The 19,332-nt window shown below is 46.4% G+C and overlaps 1 protein-coding gene across 1 annotated transcript in view; it reads right to left on the minus strand.

Moving 5' to 3' along the window:
• Window positions 1–7,549: 7,549 nt before the first annotated feature.
• The window catches only part of DPF3 (double PHD fingers 3), a gene marked incomplete at both ends in the record, with an annotated part of 264,076 nt that continues 252,293 nt past the window's right edge, over window positions 7,550–19,332 (minus strand). Inside the window, 3 exons of the mRNA XM_079700937.1 lie at window positions 7,550–7,620; window positions 8,365–8,446; window positions 18,119–18,231. Coding sequence (XP_079557063.1) covers window positions 7,550–7,620; window positions 8,365–8,446; window positions 18,119–18,231 — 266 coding nt within the window. The remainder of the gene's footprint in view (window positions 7,621–8,364; window positions 8,447–18,118; window positions 18,232–19,332) is intronic.

Consider the following 19,332-nt stretch of genomic DNA (forward strand, 5'->3'; position numbering starts at 1 on the left):
AGAGAGACCCAGATACACATACACCTCCCCTGATGGCACGCCAGGGTGATCGGGGTCCCCTGGGGGAGTGTAATTTTGGGGCTGAAAAGCAGCAACTTTGGGCCGAGGTGTGCTTTCTTTCCCCAGCACATCTGGGGAAATACCCCGCCAAGTGTTTTAGCCAGCACCAGCCTGCCCAGCAACCAATCATGGCAGGCAAGAAGTGTGTTCATTTTCCTCTGGAGGAAAGATGCCCAGAGTGGGCCAACATGGCAGATGAGGGGTGGGCTGAGCATTTCTTGCCAAAGCGTGACTCTCTGCTTTTCCAACTGCCACATGGACCAGAAGCATCGGTGAGCCAGGACTCTGCCTCCCTACCCCGCCTCCCTCCAGCCACCTGCCCCCACCGCCTCTGCTCTGGGATTGTTCTGTTTTCATGCTCTCACTCACATATTTGTGTTTCTTTCCTTTTTTACTAGTACCTAATTTAGGCCTCTTCAACTACGTGGTGAAAATGTGCAGGGGGTTTATTTTCTTTTTCTTTTGCGCTACTGTTTCTTTCCACCACCACCCGGTCCTGCAGCATCCGGCATGGCAGGAGGGATGGGGGTGGTGGGGGGATAAGAAAGAGGAGGACCAAGGTCTCGGTGGGGAATGATCATGAAAGGGCAGAGTCAGTAAAAACCATAGCCCCAGCATGAGGGAAGGGATGTGGGAACAGATGTATATGTATGACTGATTCACTTTGTTATAAAGCAGAAACTAATAAAAAATAAAAAAAATAAAAAAAAAATAAAAAAAACCATAGCCCCAATTCTACCTATAAAATCTTTGCATCCCTTAGACAAAGCAGAATCGAGCCTTTTTTTTTTCCAGGTTCCCAACTACTGCCACACATCTTCCCCAAAGAAGCAGGGGAGAGTGAAGGGGAGAGATGAGAGAGTCCTTGCAGCCAATGGTTTTCCAAGCATGAGGCTCCCTTTTCAACTCCCTGTGGTTGTGCAGGGGCTAGAAGCTGAGGGAGCCAGCCTGGGAGAACCCGGGGGAAAGAAAGCATCTTGTCTGGCAGCTCCTGGTTACTGGCAGTTCTCCCTCTCGTCCTGGAGCAACACATAAGGTTCGCTTTAGTTCATTATGTGAGGGGTGTGTGTGTGTGTGTGTGTGTGTGTGTGAGTGTGCACACGTCTCTGTTCTCATCATCCATATTAATAACATTTATAGGAATGATAGGGATGCAGAGAGTGTGACTATAACCTGGAGACTTGAGGGGTCGTGTTGCTGAGGGAGAAGAGAGGTCTTGGGGGCTCACCCCCCACCTCCCATTTCCTACAGCGACCACTTACCCCTTCGTTTCCCCACCACAGCAGCCTTTTTTGCCAGACTGGGTTGGTGCCATCCTGAATGGCCACTCTGCTCGCTGCCTGGGCTAGAGGTCATGATTAGTCATTATATCTCTGTCAAAGAGGGTTCTGGCTGCCCGCCAGTCCCGGTCCCTGCCTTCCTCTGGCCTGCCTGGGAAATGTCACCATCAGCACAAATACTTCCTTCTCTTGGCGGGGCCAAAGAGGGGGAAAGCCTGCAATGACCCTCTTTCAAAACATTGGAGCGAAGAAAGGGAGGGGGCTGGGAACACAGGCCGTGAGCAGGGGTGTTCCTGCGCCCTCTGACCCCCATCCTGCCCCCTACAGCCTCCAGGGACCCTGGGAAGTTACCTCAGGTCTCAGCCATCTGAGGGGACACGACCAGGGCTCACTCACAGCTCAGAGCGCCTCCTCCGGAGCCCGGCCCCTTCCGAAGCTTTCCGCTCACACAGGGAGCCCCTGTTCCTGCTGGGCAGGCCCAGACCCTTTGCCTCCCAGTTCCCCGCAGTCGCTTCCTTGGGCCTCTCTTCCCAGCAGCCTGGGGAAGGTGCCATGCAGCCAAGCCTTCCCGGGAGCAGCTGCTGAGAGGCTCAAAGGGCGTCCCTGCTCTCACAGCCAGGGCCCCCGGGCAGGCAGCACTCAAGGACATCTTCCTCTCCCTCTTGCCTCCCTCTACAATGACCTCAGCTGTCCCACCTCCTTAGAAAGGGACCCAGCTCCCCAGGGTCAAAGCCCCATTCTAGCTGCCTCAAAGGCCCTGAACTAACCCATCTGTTCTGCTGTTTCTCCCCCACCTCCAGGGCTGGTGGCTGCAGAGAATCATAACCAGACCCCCAAGCCCTGGAATGTTCAGGAACTCAACCCACTGACAGCTGCAGAGCCCACCTCTGACCACTGACCAGTTAGACCCAAGGAAACCAGCAGGGCCGTGGGCCCGGGTGGGGAGGCTTGTAGGCCTGAGGCAAATGAAAGTATCTGTGCTTCCCACCCACTTCCCCATTCCTCCCTCACCTGACATCCAGAGGAATCCAATCGCATCCTTTGGGGGTGGGGGTGGGGGTAAGATCGCAAAAAGGGGAGCACACAACAGGGGTAGGAGGAACCCCATCCACTTTGCCGGGCGGTGGGCAGGACCGGCCAGGTGCCCCGTCTCTTGGTGTCCCAGATGCTGGCATCCTGGACTCGGGGACTGGATGGGGAGGCCTTCTCAGGCCTGACCCCTCTGGAAACAGTGCCTAGAAATCCTCTGTTCTCAAGGTTGCAGGCCGTGATCTAGCCCATCCTTTGCTGCCACCTCTTTCCCCACCAAGCCCCCTCCTTCCATCCAGACCAGGAGGACCTCAACAGCTTATCTCACTAAGTTCAAAGGACGCTTTTTCTGTGGGGTTGGGAAAGTCCACATCGACCAGAAGACCCTCTGTACCTCCCACCTCCAGCTGCGTGAGGGCACCACTCCTGCCTGCTTTGCCCTCTGAAGCCCCGCAACCGACGGGGAGCCAGAAGCCAGGGGGCCTCAAGAAAGGAAGAGCTGTCTTGGTGTCCAGAACTGACACAGGCTGGGCCTTTGGGGGAAACAAAGAAAAGCACGTTGCCAGGATCTCAGGCCTGAGGAAAGAAAAGGGGAGGCGGGGGTGTTATAATAACTCTTCCTTTCCATGCCCTCTAGTTATTTAGGTGCAGGACTTCTTCGTGAGTGGGAACCAGGTTTCTGGCCCCCTCCTCAAGTCCCCCTCCTTACTTCTCTTCATTTCGCTTTGCCTGACTTGACGGCTCTCTGACCCTCCCCACTCCTCCCTCAGGGCCGCCCCTTCCTCCCCCCTCTCCAGGGATGGGAACGTCCCACAGGTGACAGCGGTGCCCAGCTCTGCAAAGGAGGCAGGCGTGGTGGTCAGGGCATCCTCACTGGGAGTGTGAGCGCAGCTCTGGCCCCCGGAGCCATGTCTCCCTTGCGTTGGGCACAGGCACGGCCTGAGGAGGGGCCCACAGTGGGCAGCAGGGGAGAGGCTGGGGGGTCGGGGAGCGAGAGAGGAAGGGAGGCTGCCGTCCCAGCACCTGCGTTCAGTCTGAGAACCACCTGAGGGGCAGGGAAGGCGGGTGGTCCTCAGCGCTCCCCACCAACCCCCTACACACGACTCAAAGAGGATACTAGGGGCCCCTCTTCTCTGAGTCTGGAAGCCTAAGGGCGCCCATAATCTTTCTTCAAGAGCGTAGATCTCTCTCCTAAACTTGCCCCCATAGGAAAAGTAATAATAATCCTCTCATTTTTCGTCCTTAAAATATCTGAACTTTTAAAGGGAAGGGCCAAAAGGAATCATGCTGTGTTCAAAGCACAAAGACTAAATAAGATGCACCATGAGCGTAACTCTCCAGGGTATCATGCAACCATCACTGTGAAACCCAAACCCTCCCCCAACCTTAAAACCTGTTATCTTCCCCAGTTCTGAAGGAATCTGGCCTCCCTCCCTCCCCCACCCCCACGTCGTCCCAGGCGGCCTGCGCTGAGCCTGGGGAAGCAGCTGCTCTCCTAGGCCTGCCTGGCTTCCTACCTGACCCTGGGGCAATGACAGGAGCAGGGGCTCCTTGGGACCTGCTGGCTCCTGCCTTAGGGGCTCTGAGCCAGTGGGGGGTTTAGAAGGAAAGCCGCCGAAGGTAAATCTCCTGGCAGGGGCCTTGTCTCTAATTCCTCACTGCCAGTGCCTCCAACTGGATTTGCTGCAGGCCCGAAAAGCAGTTTCAAAAATACCCACAGGAAACAGAGGGTTTCAACTTCCAGTTGGGATCCCGCAGCCTCACCTCCTCTCTGGTCGGCGGGAGCCACAACATCGGGGTGAAGCAGAAGAAAGGCACCCTGGCTGTTCCCAGGGTTTGAGCTGTGAGGCAACAGCACCATTATCTCCACGTGGTGGCCTCTGGACCCAGTGACCAGAACTACCAAGGTGTGGGTCCCTCCCCACGCCAGGGCCCGTGCCTGGATCTTCAGCAGCATTACCTCTCTTCCCCGCAAAAAACCCAGCCGGAGAAGCCATATCTCCCTGTCTCACAGATGTGGGAAATGAGGCTCAGAGAGGTTAAGTCATTTGCCTGAGGTCAACCAGCTAGAAACTAACAGAGCTGGGCTTTAAACCAAGGTTTTTAAGTGACTGTTACACTGAGCTGAATTATAGCCCTCTCCAGAAGTGAGCACCCCATTCTAGGCTGTGTTGACCTTACAGAAGGGAGCATCTTCATTCTGAAATCCCCAGCCCCAGGATAGATCTCTCACCTTCCACCACAGATCCGTGCTCAGTCACAGTTTTCTTGTCACAGCTTGACCTAGTGGCCCTGACCACAGGCAGCCTCTTCCTTAAACATAAACCCCCTTTGGTCAAAATGGAGATTCCAAGAAGGCGTCTAACTCACACAAGAAAGGGGGTGTAGAAATCATTAGGGGTCCCTACCTGACAAGCCTAGCTCTACAGTGATGATTTATGTAACATTATGCTTTTTAAGACTCCTGATGTCACTGTGGGACAGGCAGGACAAGTATTTTCTCCATTTCACAGCTGGGCAAACTGAGGTTCAGAGATGTTAAGTGATCTGCCCAAGGTCACACAGCTACTCAATGGCAGGGGCAAAACAAAAACCCTGACCATCCATGTGCACCCTGTGATTCTAGTTCATTCTCTGGGGCTCAAAGAAAGAGCAATTGTTGACCAACACTTTCCTTTTCTCAATACAGAAGGTGATAAATGTGACCATGACTTCTGTTTGCTTGCAGTATCCTGCAAGTGCCATCTCACAAGCTGGCTTTGCTGTCCCCATTTTCCAGACGGGGAAACTGAGGTCTCCAAAGAAGAAGGGGTTGGGCCCATCCTTCAGGGAGTGAAACTGGGAAGGGAACTATGGGCCTTCCTGATGTCTGGTCCAGACTCCTGGCCACCCTCATCCCTGTGGAAGGTTACAGCACCGTCCTTGGCCTGCGAGACCCAATCCTACCCTCTCAGCTTCTGTGGCGGCAAGTGTGGCTGGAGAGAGAACAGAGCCACCCCATCATCTGCGTTGAGGTGGAGAACAGATTTGCACACACTCCAAAGAGGGTCTGTCACCTGTAGGTCACTATTTTGGTTTCAGATTTGCTTTTTTTAACTTTTAAGCCATTTGTGGCTTTTGAGGACATTTTGATGACTTTTTTCCTAAAATTAAATCAAGGTGATTTTTCAAAACCAATAACCAGCCTTTGAGGACGCTCACTTTGGGTTTTGTGGGAGAACAGAGAGCCGGAGTGGTCAGGAGAGGAAATCTGGCCCTCTGATATGACCCGCCCGGGGTAAGTGGACGATGCGACCACATAGCAACTTCCCAGACCCTCCCTGGGCCTCCGGAATCCAAAACGTGTTCACCAACCAGCAGGGGGAAGGAAACAGCTCATGAGGAAGATGAAAATCTCATCTGGTCAGGCCCTTTAAATGAGGTCATTACGTATGCATGGAACCCCCTCCAAGGCCAGAGGCTCCTGCAGGAGACTGACTCCCGTCTCTGGCCACAGGTCACCCCGTAGAGGACCTGGGGGAGACCAGCACAGCTTGGCTGCGCGCCAGACTGCCCCGGGCCTGCCGGCCAAGAGCAATTAGCCAGGAAGAAGGGCTCTTGCCAAGTCTCGGCGAGAGGGCCGCAGCCGGGCAGAGGTAGCCCAAGCGGCCAGAGCCTCTGGGCCTCCAGGGGCTTCTTCAGGAGCTGAAGGACTAAAAATAACTTGGGCCTTTGTTGTTAGCAGCCGGACCACAGAGATGGAGCTGATGTCAAGGAAGCTGAGCGTGCGCCAGGGTCCTGCTCACCGAGACCTGCCCTTTAGGCAAATGATTTTTCCAGAAATGTGTCAGTTTTTGTGTGTTGCTGCCGTTGCCACTGCTGCGGAGAGTCAAAGGCAGCCCGGTCCGCTCCAGCCCACAGGGCTGACTTCCAACACAGACTTCTCGGAACTGAGCCTCCCCACCTCTGGCTTCTCAAAAGGAGAGTCCAGCACGTACTGGGGAGCTTAGGAGACAAGCGCAGCCCTTGAGCTGAAGCTTCTGCGTGATTGTCGCCCTGGTCGTAAATAATCACATCACCCCAATTATTTGTTTAGGGAACAATCATTTCTCCCCCATCGTGAAATTTCCAGAGTCAGGTCTCAGTAGACAACGGCAAACATACACTATGTGGAAGGAAGGAATTACTTGGGAAAAGGAATTGAATTCGTAGTGTCACATCAATACTGAAGGCTTTCTCAGAGCTGCAGTCCTTGGGACCAACATTCAGATTCTTGACCTGGCAGCCTTCCCTCACCTTCCTGGTTCTTGAGTCCCATCAGGGAAAGCTCCAGACCCAGGCTGAGTGGAAGGCAGAGTCTTGGTCTCTTCCTCTCTGCCACAGGCTGTGGCCTGTCTCTCCTCAAGGATGCCCCAGCTCTGAAGGACCTGGTGCCTTGCCAGGCCGCTCCTGATGGACAGCAGATACTGACTGGCTAGGGCGGGGCCTCAGAATTATCTTCACAGCATTTCTGTCCACCCCTCAGGGCCTCCCCCTCCCTCCCCAGCCCCATCAAGAGGTTGCCCTGGCTGTGGATGCCACTGGATATCTGCTGGGGAAGCAGCTCTTCCTCTTCACGGGGACCAAGGAACAAGGAGGGACTCCAGGGCTCCATCGTCTACACAGCCTCTAGGTTCCGAGTCTAGAAGTTTCCAGCAGGGCTTGTAATAAATAAAAACTTCTCCACAGCCCTTTGCTCCTCTGCTGGGTTCAGGATGAAGAGGCTAAGCTGGGGGCAGGGAGGCTGTGCGAAGATCTTGGAACACAATAGATAGAAAACACCAAACCACGCATGAGTGACTGATGGGTGGTCACATGGTCACAAAATGGGACCAGTGGCTCCTTAAATGGGAACCAGTGAGAGGGCCGCAGTGCTAGGGTAAATGTGAGGGGGGTCCACAGGGCTGTGGCTGGGGTCCTTCTTCAAGAGTTTACGATCTTTCTGGCAGAAACAGGAGGGGCTGGCTGAAGAACGGAAACCTGTGTGTAGGAGTTCCGCAGATATCTCGCCCCCTCGGTTCCACGTGTCCACGCCCTCTGTGGTTACTGATGTTCCTTACAGTTGGTCTGTCTGGAAATATGGGAGTCGGGGCTCGATCTGGTTTGAACTGGGCTCTGCTTCAGCCTCTCCGGCGGCAAGCCACATTCTGTGACTTGTGGCCCTAGGCCTGGCAGCCGAAGGCTGAGGCTTTTTCTTTGAGCAGTTCCCAGCATAAATGGCAGCTCCAGCTCCCTATAAAAAATGAGATGGCATTACTAGCAGCCCCTCCCCCAACCCTCAAGCCACACCCCTTGACCCTAACTTTTTTTTTTTTTCCGGTACGCGGGCCTCTCACTGCCGTGGCCTCTCCCGTTGCGGAGCGCAGGCTCCGGGCGCGCAGGCTCAGCGGCCATGGCTCACGGGCCCAGCCGCTCCGTGGCATGTGGGATCTTCCCGGACCGGGGCACGAACCCGTGTCCCCTTCATCGGCAGGCAGACTCTCAACCACTGCGCCACCAGGGAAGCCCCAGACCCTAATCTTTTTGTAAGCCCTGTTTTAGTTTGACTTTCACGATTCAGAGACCGAGTCCCAGTTCTGAAAGCGTGCTGGAGTCTGTTGCTTAGCTGCTCGGGAAACAGAAGGTGCTCAGAGATGATTGGTTGAACTGCGGTGAAGACCCTCCATCCTTGGCTGTGCCTCTTAACCAGCATCGCCGGGTCTGGACCACTTCCCCTAGAAGCTCACACCTCCCCCACCCTCTCAGCCATATGTCTGGGAAACATCTCCTTGGCCCTCAAGTTGAAATTTCAGCTGGTTGAGCTGTGCCTCAGTTTCATCGTCTGTAAAATGGGAGTGGTCGTACCTGCTCCGTAGGGTTGTGACGATTAAATGAGACAAGACAGGTAAAGCCCTTAGCACAAGGCCTGCACATTAGTGAGGGCTCAGTAAGTGGTAGAAGTAGCTGTTGTTGTTATTGTTGACTTCATCACCATTACCTTCTGGGGGCTCAGCCACTGGGGGATTTAAACAGTACATGTGGTAGCCGCGGTCACAGTCATCGCAGAAGAGGAGCTGGTCCTGGTGGAATGCAAAGTAGGAGGAGAGGAGGAATGTTTGAATTATTTAGAACCAACATCCTGCCCCCACCTACTCCGCCTGCCTTATCTCCATTGATCAACTTCCCTGGACGCCCCTTTCCAGGCCCCATTTAGAGTCCTCACTGTCCCTTGAACATGCCTTGTGCTTTGCCCACACCTGGAATTTCCCCCTCTGTCTCCCAAACTATGCGCATCCTACTCCCACTTAAGAGTTCCGCTCAAATCATAGCTCCTCCAAGAAGCCTTCCTAGACCACCACCTCACACCCAAGCTTAAAGGAATTCTTTATCCTTCTGAACTCGCATAGCCAATAATTCTGCCTCCATAAGGGCGGAAAACTAATGTCATGCATTTCTGTGTTCTCCAGGATGATTGCTTAGTGCATAGAAAGTACTTTCAATGTTTGCAAATTTTAATTGAATTCCTCTCAACCTCACTCTTCCCATGTGTGCAATGGGCAGCAACCATACTTGCTGGTAACATCCATAACACCTCAGAACTTTTTCAGGGTTTCATTATGCACGTTTAGAGAAACGCAAGTGATGTGATGCCACCTTGCAGCTCTCAAAAGCCTCTTCGGGGGCTGGAGGCTGGAGCCAGATGAGAACAGTCCCCTCCGGTGCTGTGGTTAACTTCCAAGGACACAGTAGGCACCTTTGCTCCTGCAGTTCCCTCTGCCTGGAGACTCTCCCAGTGCCTGACCCCTTCTCTTCTGGACCATTCCCTACCCTCCCTTCGAGTCTTCAAACACTTCTCTTCCACAAAGACTAGACTTCACTAATCTTCATCAAATGGAATTTCTCTGACCCCTCTTGCATCCTCATAGTACTTTCTCTTCCTTAGGACATTTAATTGCACGTTCCTTTATGCTACAAAGCCTGGCATGTGGTAGACATGTACACCAGTCCGTTTGGAACATGCCTCTTTTGTCCACTCCTTTATAGATTGCAAGGCCCTTGGGGCAGAACCTTGTCTTACTCATCTCCACATCTCCTTCAGAACTTCCTTGCACATAGTAGCTACTCAGTAAGTGTTTGTGATCTGGTCCCCATTCTCCAGGTTCAGCCCTGTTCTATTCAGTGACCTTTGGGCCTGCTTTGATGGCTTATAAGACGTCTGCAAAGTTAAGTTCTGTATCAAATCTCACCTTGGCTCTCACCAGTGTAGAGATCCTAGAAAAAGTAGATATAGAAGTTGAAAACCCCTGTGAGCAAGCAATGGGGCAGGAGAGATCATGAATGATCTTTTTTTTTTTTTTTATATCATGTTAAGACCTTTCAGTAGGACAATGGGAAGCTTTCGAAGAGTTAGCAATAGAGGAATAACATGGTCAGACTTGCAGTATAGAAAGATCTCACTAGCTGCTGTATAAGAAAAGATATCCAGGTGCAGAGGGATTGGTTCTCGAGGCCAGAAGGCCACTTAGGAGGCTACTATAGTCGTCCAGGTAAGAGATAACTTATGATGGTGGCCTGAACTAGGGTTGTGGCTTGGGGGAGAGAAAAGGGGCTTGCTTCCATCTCAGAGTCATTGATTAGATGTAGAGAGTGATAAGGAAGAAATCAAGGATGTCTTCTAGGTGGTGGCTTGGTCGGCAAGACAAACGAAGTAGCCATCCACTAAGGTGTGGGCAGAGGAGCAGACCTGTGGGAGGCAGAAGGCAACCTCAGCTATGAACATGATCTGTCGGTCTACAGATCACCTGGTGAGGGTGCCTGGCGGCAGCTAGAGGTCAGGAGAGAGGCCTGGGCGTAAGATATGGACTGGGGAGTCACTGGTGATGAGATGGCACTGGAGGTCCTGGGAAGGGAAGCCCAGAGTATGTGAGAGCAGTTGTCTTTGAACTTGTGCTCATGGAGGGGTGTTCACGAACTCCTTGAAAGTATATGCACAACTCTGTGTATAGGTACAGAGGTACATTTTTCTGAGCAAAGGGTAAATCCATAGCTTTCGTTGAATTTTCTGAAAAATCAAGGACTCAAAACAGTTACTGAGGAGAAGGCCAAGAATAGATGCTTGGGGAACACCAAAGCTAAGGCCCAGGCAGAGAAGAAAGAGACTAAGAAACAGCAGTCAGAAAGGTAGGATGAAAACCAGAACAGTGCGGTTAATTCCAAAAGAGTTACACCATTATTGTTGGAGCTGAAATAAGCTAAATGACCATATGATTTAGGGATAATACAAGGAGAAAACAGTTAGGATAGGGACAGAAAACAGGGAGAGACTTGTGAGAAAACAGTATTAGTAATATCTGAAATACATTGATAACTCCTACTCTAGTGCTGACACGAGAAATACAAGGAGGTAGAATATCCTGGATTGGACTTTCCCAAAGGGAAACCAAGGCATCTGTGGGTTTAAATGTCTCTTTCATGGGTTGATCATTGTCTAGCACCATATTCTCTTCTTTTCCACTTGCTTCTCAGATAATTGCCAGCCAAAACCACCAAAAAACCCCCAGCTCATGCGGACCCCCATGAGAAACACCATTTAAGGACATCTTACTCCCAAGTAGTCAAGAACCAGAATTCACCTATGGCTACAGTTCCAGTAGAATGGGAATCCCTTTCTGGGATGTGCAGGGTAAATCCCTGGCTATGTGAGAGGAACCCACTATTGCCCGAGCAGCCTCACTCCTTGATTCCTCCCCTAAGGTTCTGCCAAGTCAACAAAAAACCTCTACATGAACACTATTTGTAAAGCCAAAGACCAGAATCAACCCAAATGTCTATCAATAAAGGACTGGTTGAATAAACTAATGAAGAACTAACTATGCAACTGTAGGAAGGAGTTAAGATTATGTCTATACATTGCTGTGGAGTAACCTCCAGGATATTCAGTGAAAACGCAAAGTAAAGAAAACAGGTATATCTTTCTACCATTTTCTAAGAAAATGCATCCACTTTCTTATAGATTCATGTGCACATACACATTTCCATTTAACAAAATAGAAACATAAACCATAATTTTTAAAAATGGTCCTATAAGCAGAGTGTAAAAGAGGTAGGGATAGATGTTAGATTTCTTTGAACATACTGTTTATTTTAAAAAATTTGATTCTGGAGCCAGTAAATATTTTACATGGTCATAAAGCAAAATTCACATGGTAACTGTCACTAAAAAAAAAAAAAAAGAAGAAGAAGAAAAATGAAACAAATGAATCTAATCATGTACTAGTTGGTGGCATAACCACACAGAAAGAAACTATTCCAAGTGACTTGGAAACAAGTAGTTGGACTGTACCACCTCAGTCAAATATATCTTAAGGACAAAAACAAGTGCAAATATGCATATACATATACATACATATATATATTTCTTTTCAGCAATCATATTAGTGTTGTTAATAGTGGAATTGATATTCTATGTGTGTGTCAAATGAGTGGTTATGTTGGTAATGAGAAGCAAAAATTTTGACATGGTTAAAAGAAAATACAGATGTAAGAGTGATAAGCTTAAGTAAAAACCCTATAATTCATTCTGGCAATGAATTGGAAGTATCAGTGCAGATTCACAGTGTATTTTATCTTTAAAACAAGCAAAACCTATTTTCTAGCTCTGTCCGTTGAAAATGCCCCCAAACAATGACTAATGCAGTAAAAATTAGCACCCCATCGCCCATATTATATCTTCTAAAAACCATTGCCCACTAAAAGGAACCAGGAGTCATTGGAGAAATGGCTGATTCCAGGTCTGGGGCATGAAATGTATAAGTATCGTTACATATTGGAAAGCAAGGAAACAAATACTACTGAGATAGGGACTTCCCTGGTAGTCCGGCGGTTAAGAATCCGTCTTGCAATGCTGAGGACGCCTGTTCGATCCCTGGTCGGGGAACTAAGATCCCACATGCCGCGGGGCAACTGAGCCTGCATTCCACAATTACTGAGCCCGCTCTCTCTGGAGCCCCTGTACCTCAACAAAGAGCCTGCGCGCTGCAACAAAAGATCCCGTGTGCAGACCTGACGCAGCCAAAAAATAAATAAATACTAAAAAAACAAAAAACAAATACTACTGAGGTCATGTCAGAAGGACTCAGGATCCAAACTGTGTTCCCACTGGAACAAAAGTGGGAACACAGTCCCAAAGATGGGACAATTTTAACTGCAATGGATTGAAATAAAACAAGTATGTATAAATCCTCGAGTCCATAAAGATACTATTTTTTTAAAACTTTGTCACTTTTGTTAGATGCTAGGGAAACATCCCATCATTTTTTAATTTATTATATTGAAATAATTTTAGTCTTAGAGAAAAGTTGCAAAAATGATACAGTTTCTGCACACACTTTACTGAACTTCCCCTAAAGTTAACATCTTACATTACCACAGTACAATCATGAAAAGCAGGGAATCACCATTGCCATTAGCATGACACTATTGACTAATCTGCAGACATCACCTCATTTGAATTTCACCAGTATTTTTCCCCACTTACATCCTTTTCCCCAGGATTCAATTCAGGATCCTACATTCCATTTAGTTGTTAGGTATTCTTAGTGCCCTGAATGTGTGACAGTTCCTTGGTTTCTTTGTCTTTCATGACTTTGACACTTTCGAAGAGTCCAGGCCAGTGATTTTGTAGAAAGTCACTCAGGCTGAGTTTGTCTGATCTTTTTTCCATAAGAGGAGATCTTCTCAGTGCATCTTATTGGGGGCATGGACACCAATGTATCTTATTACTAGCAATGTTACTCTGATCCTATAGTTAAGGTAGTATAGTATCTGTAGTGTAGTTTTTCCACGGTAAAGTTATGGTTTTTCCCTTTGTAACATATAATAAGTAATCGGGTGGGGGAGATACTTTGAGATCAAGCAAATATTCTGCTTCTCATCATACTTTTGCCTGCTAATTTTAGCATCAGTTGATGATTCTTGCTTACAACAACCATACCATGATGTTTGCCTACTGGTGATTTCCCTCTTCCCTCTACATTCATTAATTGTAATCCTGCTCTAAGGAAGAGTTTACCTCTTCCCCATTCATTCATTAATTCATTCACTTATTCAATTTTTAAAATGTTAATATGAATATTTATTTTGTCTTTGGGTTATAATCCAATACTATCATTATTTACTTTGTTGCTCAAATTGTCCCAGATTGGGCCATTAGGAACTCCTTCAAGTTGGCTCCTGTGTCCTTTACCAATTTTTTAGCACCTCCTTACTTTCTAGTACCACAGGAGGCTCCGGCCTCCTCTTACATTTTCCCAGCTCCAGCCATTTCTCCAAGAATCCCTGGCTCCTTTTACTGGAGAATGGTATTTAGAAACCAATATCTGGGTGCTATGGGTCCTCATTGTTTCTGGGTTGTCATTGCTTCTAGGCCCTTACGACAGAGTTAGGAAATAAATGTACGTGTAGGTGCACATCTATATTTATTTCTGTATTTATCCACATGTGTGTGTACATATAAATAGTTATAGATATATAATATATAAACAAAATATATTTAAAAGCATAAATTCATACTGATACCCCCTATTCCAACCCAGGACCACAGGGTTCAGTCTAGCCTTCCCCCTTTATTTGATTTTTCTTTCTCTGACATTGGGAAACCTGGCTCTCATTATTCACAATATATAGGTATCAGTTCAGACCTGCAGACACATCAAGTAGTTTCAGAATGACTAACTCACATGCCTGTGAGAAACAAATTTACTAACTAGCATATAATATGTGTATAGTCATTTCTGTCTTTAGCCTTAAAATACACAGTCAAATACTACTTTCCAAAGTTATCTAGGTTAATTTTTTCCTTCCCTACCCTTCAGTATGGCCATGTTACTATTTATCTTATAGTTAAGTTCATTTGTCACTGTTCATATTCCATTTTCACTTCCCCCACCTCCTGGTTGAATTTCAGTATTTGTCTTGAGGGTATGTGAAACAATACCTTGGTTCAAAGAGCTATACAAAAAGGCATTTTCAGTGTTACCCCCCATCCCTACTATCCCACCCCCATTTCCCCATTCTTTCTACCCCATTCCCACCTACCCTGTAGATAACCAATCTCTTTAGTTTTTTGCTTATCCTTCCTGTATTTCTTTCACACAAGTAAATAGATATATGTATATTTTCTTATGCCTTTCTTGCAAGAATGTCAGCTTACTGTAGATATCATTTTTACTGTGCTTTTTTATTTAACAATATATTCTGGAAATCACTCCATATTAATTCATAAAGATCTACATCATGTTGTTGTTGTTTTACAAATGCCTAGTACTTCATTGTGCCATCCTTTATTCAACCATTTTGTGTATAAGCACTTAGGTCATTTCCAATATTTTCCAATTATAAACAGTGTGACTATGAATAACCTTACACATGTGTATTTTCATAGAGTTGTGGGTATATCTTTAGGGTAGATTCCTATAGGTGAGAGAGCTGAGTCAAAAGTTAAGTGCACAGTAGCTGTGTTAGGTATGGCTAAATTTCCCTCCAGAAGGGTTGTACCACTTTGTATTCCCACTGACAATATATAACAGTGCCACCTTTCCCACGGCTTCATTAACAGAATGCACTGCCATATATTTTTTCCCCAATCTTATGGGTAAGAAATGATATCTCAGTTTTGTTTACATTTTAATTTCTTTAATTATGAGTGCATTCAAACATTTTTTTGCAAACATTTAAGAGTCATTTTTATATCTTTTTGAACTGTTTTTCATATCTTTTTCACATTTTCTATCAGGTTTATGGTCCCTTGTCCCTCAAATTTTAAGAGCTCTTTATATATTGCCACCTTTATCTGTGGTATATGATGCAAATATTTTCTCCCATTTTGTCAGTTGTCTTTTTACTTTATTGTGTTTTTTTACTATGTAAATGTTTATGTGGTCAGATTTGTCAACATTTTCTTTTATTCCTTCCGAATTTTGAGTCACAGGAAATCTTTCCTTATATGTAAAGAGAAATTCATCCATGTTTTCTTCTATTACTAGTATGGTTTTATTTTATTTTTTTATTTTTTTATTTTTTTTTTTTTGCGGTATGCGGGCCTCTCACTGTTGCGGCCTCTCCTGTTGCAGAGCACAGGCTCCGGACGTGCAGGCTCAGTGGCCATGGCACACGGGACCAGCCGCTCCGCGGCATGTGGGATCTTCCCACACCAGGGCATGAACCCGTGTCCCCTGCATCGGCAGGCGGACTCTCAACCACTGCGCCACCAGGGAAGCCCTATTTTTTATATTTATATTCCCAGTCCACTTGAAGGCTGTTCTTACATATTACATGAGATGTGGACCTAATTTTATCTTTTCCCAAATGGTTACCCTATTATCCCAGCACTGTTCATGAAAATGTCCATCTTTGATCCAGTAATTTTAGATACAACCTTATTTTATACTAAATGTCCGTATGTAGTTGGGTCGATTTGTGGGTTTTCTATTCCATTCCACTGGTCTTTTTGTCCATAGTGTTTTAATTTCAGAGGCATTACAGTATGTTTTAATATCTAGCAGGGCTAGACTCCCTCCATAATTTGTTGTTTTTCAGTGTTTCCTTGGCTATTCTTGCATGTTTGTTTTTCCATATGAACTTTAGTATCAACTTGTCTAGTTCCATTAAAAAGTATGTTGGTGCTTTTATTGGGTTTGAATCAAATTTGTAAATTAACTTAGGAAGAACTGAGATCTTTACAATGTTGAGTCATTCTATCCAAGGTCACACAATGTCTTTTCATTTGTTCAAATCTATTTCTATGTCTCTTCAAAAGCATTTAAAATTTTTCTTTATTTAGGTTTTACACACTTACTGTTAAGTTTATTTCTAAATATTTCTTATTTGTTGCTACTGTAAGTAGAGTTTCTCTACCATAATGTCTTCTAACTGGTTATTATTTGTGCATATGAAAGCTATTAATTTTTGTATGGTAATTTTATATCCTGCTACCTTTAATGTTTGAGTTAGCTTTATTATTGATTCTCTAGACTTTCCCAGATATACTATTAAAGTTATGAAATAGAGAAAAACTTTCTACTTTGTTGCCTTTCTTATACTTATTGTTTTCTCTTGTCTAATTGCATTAGCTAATATCTCTAGAAAAATTATGAATAGTAATAGAGATAGTGGGCATCCTTATCTGGTTCCTGATCTTAGCAGAAATGCCTCTAGTATTTCTCCATTAAATAAGACAATGGCTTTAGTTCTAAGGTATAAAAAGTTTATCATGTTAAGAAAATATCCCACAATTTCTATTTTCTTGAGGGTTTGATCATGAATACATGTTGAATCCACCCCTTATTTTGAAAACTGATAAATACAGGGAAAGAATCTAGTATTTATCCTGCCTTTTCTATATAATCTATACATGAAGGTAAGCAAATATGAGGTTGGAAAAGCTTCTCTTTATAGAATTATTCTAGCTAATAAACAAAGAAGAAATTATGGAATAAGAACATCACTATTTGCAACCTCTAATGAAATAGTCAGTGTAGTCGAAGATGCTACCGTCATGAAAAGAGAGACACCAGGTATTACATACATCCTGATGAAAGTAACTTCATTATTTATGAAGTAGTCTTGCTATTTATATATTTTAGAGACAGAGACAGAAAGAGACAGAGAAAAAGAAAGAGAACCTGGATGTGATCAAGCCTCTAGCTCTAAGCACCAATGTACAAGAAATACAAGAGACAGAGGAAAATGTCAAACACCACCACAGGGATGCAGTTAGTAAAATACAGTCATGGGAAACTCTATTGAACAAATAAATTGATTTCTTCAACCAAAAAAATCAAGGGAAAAAAAAGATCAAAATAGAAGGAAACCCTATATATTAAGAAACTTTAAAGACATATCAACTAATTGCAATGTATGAGTCTTATTTGAATCCCAATTCAAATACATTGTAAATAAAAACATTTTAAAACAATTTAAGATTATTAACACAATGTTTAAGACAATTGAGGCAATAGGAATGTTGACTGGATGTTTCATTATATTAAAGAATTATTGATTTTTTTAAATATTATTGTTAATATTTTGGTTATTTTTGTTAATAAGTAAGTCCTTATCTCTTTTTAACTTGAAAATAAATATAATCACAATCTGTAAAACATAAGTCCTTATTTTTTTAGACACATATGGTATTTACAGGTGAAATGATATTATGACTAGGACTATAATATCGTGGAGAAAGAGGTGGCAATATTTACAAAACAGGATTGGACATGTATTGATCATTGTTGAAGCTAGTGATGAGGGTACCTCAGTTTCACTATTTTCTCTATCTTTGTGTATATTTGAAATTGTCCATAACGAAATGTGGGTTTTTAAAAATTCTGCATCTATTATACTTAACATTTAGACCAAGTGAGATGACACACTCCAGAATGTGGTGTAACGTGTCAAGCACATCCCAACCATAAGCAGTGGGCACCACTGTCTATCAATGAACCCATGAGGCCTAACGGCCAGCAAGGCAGCCTCTGGCCATCACCTCCTGCACCCCTCTCCACAGGCACGAAGAGTACCCAAGGTCCCTGTAGCACAAGAGTCCCAAGGGTCCTCGGGGAAAAAGTCAAGAAGGAGGTCTTGATGGATATTTTCCCCAGGAATCCAGTGATGAGAATCCTGCCTTCCTCTCCAATCCTCAAAGGACTCCCAGCTCCTTGTATTTCTCCCTCCCATGCGGGAAGCCCCACACTCACATCATTCTCCGAGGTCCCACAGAGGATGCAGGATTTGCACTCTATGCACTGCCACTTGTAGGTCTTGACAGCCTCGGTCATGTTCAGGGTGAACTGCAGGCAGGTGGGGTGACCTGGAGGAAGCAGAAATGGCAGCATTAGGGCCAGAGGGTCTGACCTGTCACCCCCCAATGCCACAACATCATGGCCAACTTGGAGGGAGGGTGGGGTAGCACGGGTTGTGGAGTAAAGTGGGAGCCTGGCTGGAGCCCTACCCACCATCCTCACCACCACCCACAGTTACATCAGATCAATGCCCAAAGAGAGAAATAGTTATTAAGCCTTTTGCTGGGGAGAGATGTCATCCAAGTCCTCTTGCCCTAAGAGCCATGTTCCCCCAGAGATGTAACCAACTGATGAGGACAGAAAGTGGTGATCAGAGAGAAAGAGAAAGGAAATCGCACAGCACAAAGCGACACCATGAGAGTCAGCAGCATTATCTCCCCGGCATCAGTTGTGGTGGGAGGTGACACATATGGGCTATTTGCAGCTGAGCCTTCTGACCTGCAAAGCTGTGCACACTGCCTTAGGGCACCGGGGAGGAGATCAGAGGGAACATGTGAGGCTCCTGGAGACAGAGCTCGGGGGGCACTGGGAGGCACTACACTGCTACCCACGCCCAGGGGACAAGCAGAAGCCCATGCCCTGCACAGTAACAGGCCCTATGGAGGGAAGCAGCCTGGCAGGGAGGGCGAAGAAATGGAGCATCACTGCAAGGGCGCACAACAGCCAGGTCTATCCTGAAAGGCCTCGTCACTGGCTCTAACTCTTCTCTCCATCCTATGTATCATGTTAGCCAAGCCAATGGCAAGAGCAGGGAGGGACGTCAATGTGACCTTAGAGGACCCAGCCCCAGCAGACCTACACCGGAGGCTTGGCCTGCAGAGCTGGGCTCTGCTCTCAGCCACCATCCACCCAAAAGAGAGACACCAGCAGCAGAAGGACAACTGTGAGCCACAGAATGTGAAGACCTTGACCTCCTATTTGGCAGGGAAGGGAAACTTGGATGATGTCCCCCGGTTTCCCAGGGCTGTGAATCAGACAGGGATCTGGCCAGACACCCTGGGCAAAGCCCTTTACTGACTCTGTCACAAAAGAATTGACAGTTTTGCCTATTGCTAGGGGTTCACCCTTCTCCCAATTCTGCCAAATCCACCATATAGTGCATGTGTCGC

The sequence above is a fragment of the Hyperoodon ampullatus genome (assembly GCF_949752795.1).
Source record: "Hyperoodon ampullatus genome assembly, chromosome: 3".
Lineage (NCBI taxonomy): Eukaryota > Metazoa > Chordata > Mammalia > Artiodactyla > Ziphiidae > Hyperoodon > Hyperoodon ampullatus.